The sequence below is a fragment of the Akebia trifoliata genome, chromosome 5 (genome assembly GCF_017979445.1).
Source record: "Akebia trifoliata isolate Shusen 1 chromosome 5, ASM1797944v1, whole genome shotgun sequence".
NCBI classification, from domain to species: domain Eukaryota; kingdom Viridiplantae; phylum Streptophyta; class Magnoliopsida; order Ranunculales; family Lardizabalaceae; genus Akebia; species Akebia trifoliata.
In genome coordinates, this window is record NC_141379.1 from 1,857,201 (window position 1) to 1,867,460 (window position 10,260).

The 10,260-nt window shown below is 33.3% G+C and overlaps 1 protein-coding gene across 1 annotated transcript; it reads left to right on the plus strand.

The window, feature by feature from the left end:
• The first annotated feature begins 3,951 nt into the window (after positions 1–3,951).
• LOC147400893 (Lojap-related protein) lies at positions 3,952–9,658 on the plus strand. The gene is made up of 4 exons (XM_086441956.1): positions 3,952–4,323; positions 4,699–4,786; positions 4,901–4,998; positions 9,447–9,658. Exons 1-4 carry the CDS (start codon positions 4,027–4,029, stop codon positions 9,516–9,518), a joined length of 555 nt encoding a protein of 184 aa, XP_086298082.1. The 5' UTR covers positions 3,952–4,026; the 3' UTR covers positions 9,519–9,658.
• The last annotated feature ends 602 nt before the right edge of the window (positions 9,659–10,260 follow it).

Consider the following 10,260-nt stretch of genomic DNA (forward strand, 5'->3'; position numbering starts at 1 on the left):
GAATAAGTTTTTTCGAGTCAGAATATAATTACACGTTTAAATATGTTGATGCTTCAATCCCCATACCGTCTCAATTTCATGAAAATGATGATAAAATGTTTTTCTATGCCACCCTCTCTAAGATTGTTCTTGCCACTATTGTTGGTCTCTCTACTCCAAGAGAAGTTTGGGTTGTTCTTGGAACAACATTTGCATTCCAAGACCAAGTCTGGGTTATACATGAATTGTTCTTGATTACCATTGATCAAGAAGCCATCAGGTCTTCTGCTCTTGTGGCATACAATCTTAATAGTTGCAATCGTGACAACTATAAAGATCATGGTGGGGATTGTGGTCGCTCATTTCCTAGATCTAATGTTCACCTCAAGGCATATTTGGTTATGTTCCTCGACACGATTCTTCAAATTCTCTACTTGTCTGATTTGTGATGAACATGGTCATAATGCATTGTAGAGCCATCGAAATTCTCTAAAAAAAAATATCAAGCAAATGATTTGTCTGAGTCTTTCTCTACCACGAACTCATCTTCTTCGGCTTATGATAATAATTGGAGACCTAATATTGAAACAACCCATCCTATGATATATTACGTGGCCGGCTTAAAATGATCATATTTTCATTCTACTTTCAATTTCTCTATTAGGTATCGTTGAACAGATTTCTTCTAAGGATTGATTAAGGGGTATTGTATTCCATCCAAAACTCTCAAATTGGTGGTGTTGTGATCAATTAGAGGATTGGATTTGCATTAGTTGGCGTGCATTCTACTTTAGATGTTGGGCCTATGCGATTTGGTCATCAATTGGCTTTATTCTATGGTCAAGAAATTTGATGTGGTCGAGTTGTTTTATCTCATTCTCTTCACCATCCTCCAATGGTCTCCCATTTCTATCCTCCATCGCATTCCCCATCAAGCCAACCATATGTTTCTCACATTCTTTTAATCACTAAGAACCAACTACTAGTAGGAACTTCTGGGGACTAACAAAAGCCCTCCAATTTCTCCAATAGCTACAGGCACAAGAAATTAAAAATATACACAAATTGAGTTTGATCAGAAAACAACTCCCGTGTTTAAATTATTCAGCCAATAAACTTTTTTAAGGAGAAAATTGGATTCCCAAAAATATTTTTTTCTTAATATATGTATATGTATATATATATATAGGGTCCCGTTCAGCACCCTAAGCTTTACCACACACTTTAACAAACGTGTTTTGTCTTACATGGGTTAGAAGTTTTGGAATGGGCTGCTTTTTGGTGAGGATGATCTCTATGGTGAGGAGATCATCCTCACCAAAAATCAGCTCATTCCAAAACTTCTAACCCCATCAAAAATGATTTACAAAAAATGGACGATCCACAATTTTTCAACATGTAAACATGGGGCTAAACATTTCGGAATGGGCTGATTTTTGGGGAGGATGATCTTCTAATCATAGAGATCATCCTCACAAAAAATCAGCTCATTCCAAAACTTCTAACCCATGTAGGACAAAAAACGTTTGTTAAAGTGTGTGGTAAAACTTAGGGTGTTGAACATTTCCCATATATATATAGAGAGAGAGAGAGAGAGAGTATATGTGTGTTGAGTTGTTTTTAATAGATGGAGAGAGAGAGTTTATTAGGGAAAGTGCAATCCCATGTATTTGGTGGGATTCCACTTCTCCCCCTTTCAATCTTCGTAAAACTCTTTTATAGAGCATTATTCTTAGTTACCATTAATAAATGGATTTTGTTAACATGTGCCCTAAGGGTAGACGTTAAAGTACAATAAATACACCTTGAGAATAAGCATGAGAGGGTATTTTAGTATATAAAAAAAAATTAAGGGCAATTTCAATACAAAATCCCATTTTTAAAGTGTATTTATTGTATTTTAACGTGCGCCCTTGAGACAAACACCTAAACAATGAGATAGCGTATCCAGGGGTGGAGTCAAGATTTTTTTGCAATGAGGGCAAACTATGATTATTTGTATAGTTGAAGAATTAAAAGATGAATGATTTTAGAGATAAATTCATAGGTTTTTTGTTAGAAATTGAAGAAAAGGATATTTAGGTCATTTTCAATTAGTATATGAGAAGATCCGGTTAAGAGGCAATGTTATCAACAAAAAATTAAAGGGGGAAGGGACAAAAATTGGAGGGAGGTGAGGGTGTGAGGGCAAATGGGGAGAGAGGTGAGGGAGTGGGGACAAATGGGAAATGTAATTAATTGAAAATATAGGGGTGTCTCAAAGTTTTTTATGACGGCAATTACCCCCACCAGTTCCTTACTAGCTCCACCCTTGATTGTATCTGACCCTAAGACAGGACTTTATATCTCGTTGAACAAATAGGGCCCTTGAGTTTGATTTTTCATGGAATCATTTAAATAACTCTATGTTTATTCATCAATATTCATTGAGGTATGATTTTAACATTATAATTACTTATTAATGGCATTTTTTTCACCTATTACTCAACTTGGGTTTATTTTTGACATGAAAGAGTCACATGTTGGTGTCTTTTCGTGATACATTCTTGGAGCTGACACAACAAATATATTCTTGACCTTTTTATAGGGGTATGGATAAGTTTGATGTTGAAAGTGTTACTTAATTGGTAAAGTCTACGAGTAATAATAGAATAGACATGAGTTCAATTCCCATCATTAGGTATTTTCTTGATTTACTTGAAAAACATGCTTGTCAATGAAAAAGAAAATGTTAGATGTCAAGTCTCTTTCAACCCATGTCATGTCTCGTTTGGGTGGCAATGGATCGGTTTGGTACCGAATCAATATCACTTCAATATTGATCAAAAAAATTTAAAATTTGTCCTTGATCCAAGCTGATTCGATCAGATTAATGAATCTATGGACCGAAACCGATCCATTTCATTTCATCCTTAATCCGAAATCCATCCTATCTAATCCGAACACTTGCCTTATGTTCAAATTATTAACGTTTAAAAGTGTAAAAATATAAATATAAAATGATACAAAATAGAATTTTAGTTAAAAAAATAATCTATCATTGAAGAGATTTTAGATAAAATAAAATGGGAGATTTCTTATTAAGAGGTTGAAGATAAAACATTAGATAAATGAAATTAAGTTAATACAAATTTAGGGGTGTCAGATGGTGCCCATTTAATTGGAATCGAACTAGTGTCGAAAACCTCAATTATGTATCCCTTTTTATTGGAAATGTTTAGAATCAAATATATTGAAACAACCAAAATTAATATGAAACCTCAAGTATACATCCCTTTTTATTGGAAACAATTAGAATCAAATATCTTGAAATTGAACTGATTGACAATCAAAGTTTATATGAATTGAGAATCAAAATCATCTAAGGAGAAATTTTTTAATGGTTTCGATTATGATTCTATTGATTTGATAATCCAAACCGATAAAATTTAATAGTTCTGATTCCAAACCAAAACCAAAACCAATCTATGGACACCCCATACAATTGCTTTGTGATTTTATGTTATGTTTAGTAACACTTCCAAAGTCTAAAGTCTGAAACTATTTTCTATTTTTTTTTTTTTTTTTCTGATTTAAAACTTCTGGATTCATCCAACGAACCTTATTATTGGTTCAAAGCTTTTGGATTTCAGCTTTAAATTTTGAAATCTGACATGAAACAAAATAGATTAGTCTTGTGTGGATACACCTTTTCGTGTAAGAGCAAAAAATCTCTCTGCGTAAGAACAAAAATCTCTCCGCGCAAGAATAAAAGTCTATCCAAACGTTTGCTAGCTCCCTGCAGGAGCAGAAGTTATCAAGAATCTATATGCAAACGTAGTGTCAAGCTTATAAAGTTTGAATTTTAAAGGTGGACTATGTCGGTTCAGACTTGAGAAGTGTTACCAAACACACTTATTTTCATATTAGTGGCTGAATTTGAGGGCATCTTATGGTAAAATACAACCGGATGTATTATATCATTCGTCGTAAATCCCCCGTTTGGGCTCTCTGTCGATTCTCAGCTCGAACATTTGAAATTCGCTGCAACGGCAAGGCGGGGTTATTATGTTGGCGGCTTTAAGATGTCGAGCTCATCTTTCTCTCTCTTCTCTTTCTTCTTCATTTCTTCTCCAACAATGGAGGTTAGGGTTTTTAGGGTTTCAGCGTTCCATGTGTTCATCCTCCGACAAATTAGGGTTTCTGGAACTTCAAGAGGTAGAGAAGATCCTTAACGATGTTAAAGCAGACGATGTGAAGGTCATTCCCGTAAATCATCACTGTGATTGGACCGATTTCATGGTGATCGCCACTGGTAGATCAACTTGGCACGTGCGGAATATCGCTGAAGCTCTGATTTACAAGGTAGGTTCGTCTAATTGTCTCAGAAATTTTTAAAAAAAATTTGAATTTTGAACTCCGATGAAACCCTAGAAGAAGTAATAGTGTTCATTTTTATTAGTTTGAAATTCACTTGCAAATGATCTAAAAGCGAAACCTTTGAATTAGAAAACGAGTTCTCCATGTGCTATTGTTTGAAGTTTGAATGTACTTTTGGTTAATTTTGCAATCCGAGTTTTGAACACTGATGAAACCCTAGATGAAGTAATAGTGTTCATTATTATTAGTTTGAAATTAACTTGCAAACGGTCTAAAAGCGAAATCTTTGAATAAGAAAACAAGTTCTCCAAGTGCTTTTGTTTGAACTTTGATTGTTTTGGTTAATGTTTCTATGGATAGGTGAAGCAGAAACAAAAAGAAGCTACGAGGATGTTGTTGCCAAGTGTACAAGGCCATCAAGGAGGAAAATGGATTGTCGTCGACTCTGGTTTGTACTGCATTTGCAGAACTACATTTGTGGCAAATTGGTTGATTGTATTTTGTTATGTTTTTGTTCGTCGGCTTTTTGGTGTTTAAGTGGTCTTTCTTGTGGTATGTTTAGGGAAGGTGATAGTTCACGCTCTCGATGAGAAAGCAAGAGCTTACTACAATTTGGAAAGCCTTTGGACAAAAGAGATGTCTGCAAATGAACCCAGTCAGGTTAGTTTCAACCTTCAAATCTGTCATATTGGATTTTTCAAATTTGGAAATGATGTACATTCCTTTATTAAATTAGTATTTTTTTTTTTTCAATCGGTAGAATAACTTCGTTAATAAATACAAACGAGCTACACTTAAAAAGAAAGAAATCAGAAAGGGAGAGAACTTATCATGAAAGAATGTAGAAACGCAGATGAAGTGTTACAATTGAAAACACTGCCTTACCACCTGAAAACCCTATATTGAAAGTTAATTCTCCTATACTGCGATTAGTGGAAAACCATCTAAACATAGTGGTCTTCACCATTTAAATTAGCTGTTATTACTTAATGCTTTGAAGGCGTTTAGTTATTATTCTCGAAGAATGTAAAATAAGAAATGCTATGTGAAATTTGGATGCTTGAACTTGTTTTGGGCTTTATGATGAGTTGCAACTTACAACTCCTTGAAAAATGGGATAATTGAACTATAATGGACAAATAGGACATGCAAGCTTTTCTTCTTTTGCTCTTTATCACAGAGTTGGAGTTGTGCCATCTACCATGCGGCCATGCCTTCAAAGTGGACGTGAATTAAGATTTGCACTCCCGAGGGAAATACCAAAAAGAAAAAAGTAGAGAACCACATGGTTCCTCTCTCTTGCTTAGATGCCCTTGAAGTTCTTGGAAGGAATAAGGTGCTTCTTTGTTGTTGTTTTCTTGCATTTTTGTGTTTCTCGAAAGAGAATAGAAGAATCTTGAATTTTATATACTAGCAGGCCAAATGAGTAAAGATAACACATCAAATAAGGAATCCATGAAACAAGTGAGTTTAGAAATGTTGATAAGGTGGTGAGTTACTTTTATCCAAGTGCATTGTATTGCCTTTATGAATAAAAATAATTTAAAGTGTATCCAAAGAGGGACTCATAACAGACAAGATGTTATGTAGTGTGTTCATGATTCATATTTTAGATTAGGTGGGTCAAGTTTCATTATCTTTACTATTATAAGGAGAGAAGGCAGAGTAGAAGTGGTTCAACACTAAAATTTGGATTCCAAAAAGTCCCACTTTAACTTTTAAACTTAATATAATCAGGGTCTTTTGGATAAAAAACCTAGACAATTGCAATCGCTCATCCCTAAAATTGTGTTGACATAGTTTTTAAAATTACAAAAAATATCCTTTTCACTATGTAATAGTTTAAAACCATCCTTTATTTAATATTTTAAATTACAAATAAGCCAAGTGTATCCAAAGAGGGACTCATAACAGACAAGATGTTATGTAGTGCGTTCATGATTCATATTTTAGATTAGGTGGGTCAAGTTTCATTATCTTTACTATTATAAGGAGAGAAGGCAGAGTAGAAGTGGTTCAACACTAAAATTTGGATTCCAAAAATGTCCCCACTTTAACTTTTAAACTTAATATAATCAGGGTCTTTTGGATAAAAAACCTAGACAATTGCAATCGCTCATCCCTAAAATTGTGTTGACATAGTTTTTAAAATTACAAAAAATATCCTTTTCACTATGTAATAGTTAAAACCATCCTTTATTTAATATTTTAAATTACAAATAAGCCCTTGAGATACATGTGCATTAGCACATTCCACCTTCTATTTAAAATAAAATGGATCAAATTAACCCTATAAAATATTTAGGGAGGAGAAATTGGAGGTTTTGTGGTAATTGTACTCATACTAGTATAAATTATTTTCCTTTTTTTCCCATTCAATGGTGGATTTTTAATGCTTGGGGAAATTATGAAAAAAAAACAAAAAAAAAAAAGTTTTTTCGAAAAAACGAAAACTTCGGCCATTAAATGGTCGGTAAAATTCTCTCTCCTCCCTCTCAATTAAAAAAAAAAAACGAAAAACTTTCGGCCATTAAATAGTCGAAAGTTTCTCTCTCTTCTCTTTTTCTCTCCTTTAATTTAAAAAAACGAAAAAACTTTTGCCATTAAATGGCCGAAAGTTTCTCTCTCTCCTATTTTCACATATTTTTCCCTCTTCCACCGACAAAAAATTATCAAATTTTTTCTTCTTGGCTTCTTCTGTTGTTTCTTCTACTTCTTCATGTTTTTCACCAACATCAAATTAAGGTAAGGTAAAATCCGAATTTCTTTCTTTTATAAACATCTTAATCGTAAGATTATGATCTTAAAATCTTAATCGTAAGATCTTGATCTTAAGACCCTAATCATAAGATGTTGATCATGATTAAGATCGTGATCAAGATCAAGATCTTGATCAATGTCATAATGAACAGAAACAATATTTTATGTCTAAAAAAAATACAACATAAAAAACAAAACGACTAATAAACAAAATCGCATACAACCACTATATATATCATTGAAATAATATTTAGACAAACCTTACTAAACCAAATATCACATTAAATAGATTCAAATATGAAGAAAAATCAATTAAAATAAAATTGTTTCCCTAGTTTTACAAATATATGCAGGAAGAGATTGCTAAAAAAATAATTTAAAAATAATTACATATTAATATATAGAATTTTTGCAAAGGCCACCCTAATTCATATGTAAATCATATAGTTTTGTTTATATCCAAAAGAATTTAACAATTAAACAGTGGGACCGCACAACATATATACATGATCACGATCATGATTGTCTTACGATGCGGATCACGATAATGATCATGATATCTTTGATCAAGATCAAGATCTCACGATCATGATCAACATCAATATCTTAAGATCAAGATCTTACGATCAAGATTTTAAGATCATAAGATTAAGATCAAGATCTTGATGTTTATAAAAGAAAGAAATTTGGATTTTACTTCACCTTAAATTTGATGAAGAAGAAGAAGCAGAAGAAGAAGAGAAGAAAAAATTTGATAATTTTCTGTTGGTGGAAGAGGGAAAAAGGTGTGAAAATGGAAGAGAGAAACTTTTGACCGTTTAATGGCCGGAAGTTTTTTCGTTTTTAAAAAATTAAAGAAGAGAGAGAAACTTTCGGCCGTTTAATGGCCAAAAGTTTTTCGTTTTTTTTTTTTAAATTGAGAGGGAGGAGAGAAAATTTTACCGGCCGTTTAAATGGCCGAAGTTTTCATTTTTTTAAATGGAAGGAGAGAGAAAGAGGGAAGGAGAGAATTTTATCGGCCGAATTAGTATCCTAATTACAATTTTCAACAAATTAGGTTTTTTTTTTCATAATTTCCCCTTAATGCTTTAACGTAAAATATGAAACAAGAGTGGTTTATTTGAGATTTAGTGTGTCTTGAAGGAATCTATGTCAAATTATCCAGGTATCACTGAAAGTTTGCAGGAAAAAAATTGGAGGTCTCACGAGGTTAATGGATTATACTTGGTTAGTTTTGTACATGCATATAGGTTGATGGTCTCATGCACGGGCAAGGAAAAGGCATAATTTATGGAACTTTGCACACAAAAAACTACAAAGAAAACTAAGCTTAATGGGGAGATACAATTTGATGAAGACACTCAAAGTTTTAAACAACATCATTCAATTTTGACTTGGGATGATCAAAAGCATTGAACCTATAACCAAATTAGGAAAATGGAAATTAGGCATAAAAACTATCTTGATGGAGGACAAAGTGATGATTGTATTATAAGAGTGGTGAAGGGCATTCTTTTGTTTACCACTTGAAAGGTTTTAACAGAATTTTGGTGTATGTTTTTTATTTATTTTAATAAGTTTTTTTTGGAGCAAGTTAGGCAACTGATATCTTTTGATTATAAGAAATCATGCTTAGGTTTAATTCTGCTTCAAACTAGGTATTGAGAAGGTTCCCTCGTTTATGCTAGAACTGATTTATTTTTCTTTTTGTTCAATTTTTATGTGAATATTTCCCTCACTGCCCTATGTTTGCTCTATCAAGCCATCTTCCTCAACGTTACTTTCATTATAAGTGTAACCCTAATATTTATTTTTTCTTTGAGATTAACGAGAACTAACAAAGATATTTCATTTGCAACTTGGATTTTCAGGCTAACAATGCATTAGATCAAATTTATTGGACTGAGGAAACAAAAGGTCATTACATAGGTGCACAGTATTTGAAACTAAAATGTCACAGATTAACAAAGAAGGTTTTGGATTTGAATCTTGTGCCAATGTTGGCTGTATTGTCTTGTATAAATAGAATTCTTACAAGAGGGAATCATGGGCAATCTTCGCAATTATAGAAAGCAAAATAAAGGAAATATTTACAAAAAATAGAAACAGTAAGAGAGGTGATTGAGGAAGGGGAGAGATGATTGATGAAGAGAATGTAGGCTATGATAATATGTATCTGTAGATAAGATCTAAAGCTGGATTATTTCAACAACTAAGCCTTAAAGTCTTTAAGTTGTACGTAGCATTCCACATCATTCACTATCTGAATGGGTGCAAGTTGGTTGTGATTTTATATTTTCCTCTAAAGAGCATTTTTCTCAACTGCAAGCATTCTTTCATTCATTCAGGATCTGGAGAAGTCCCTAGTGAAGATTCGTCGCAAGAATAACTCCAAGAAACCCGTGCAAAGAAGTCCTTGATATTGGACCTGTCCGTTTGCAAGACCGGGGCTCCTCTGTAATGGCATCTCAGTAATATTTTCTTCATATCTCTATTTAAACTGACTGAATGTTCTGTAGAGGGTTTTCTAAGGAAATCAAAATTGTTTCTTTTCTGCTCATCTAACATTCTAATTGGAACCAGTAATGGTGCTTATTGAATTAAAAAACAAAACAGGATAATTCAAACAGACCGGTGAGTACAGTTGTTTTATTTCTTTTGATAATAATAGAATATCAGAAGCAAGCACCATTCTTTGCTGTCGAGTAAAAAGAGTTATATTCCTTTCATTACAATCTAATTATCCTGGAGTTGGGGATGGACAAACATCTTTGTCTAATCATGGTCGGAGAAGAGATGACACTTTGTTAGGTTGCTGACATGACATTAATATATATTGACATGAGTTTGTGGGAGAATTCATGGGGAAGATGGCCGTCCCACTATTAAGACTCAAATTATGACTTGACTTTTTGCTGCAGTAAAACCTAGGTGTGGTTAGATTTGCATTAAATAGTACCAGAGTCAGCTCCACATCTTGGGGTTCAAACCTCAAAAGGGACAATCTAGGAAAAAGGACTACATGGGTCCAGAAAGAAGGGAACCAGGGTGAAAGCCACCACAAAGGAAAAATGACTACCTCTGTGCCTTGAAAGGGTGTTCGAGTGAAAGCCAATATTACATATTAATCAAGGTGTGGGTTTTAAGGTATTATCCCCATCT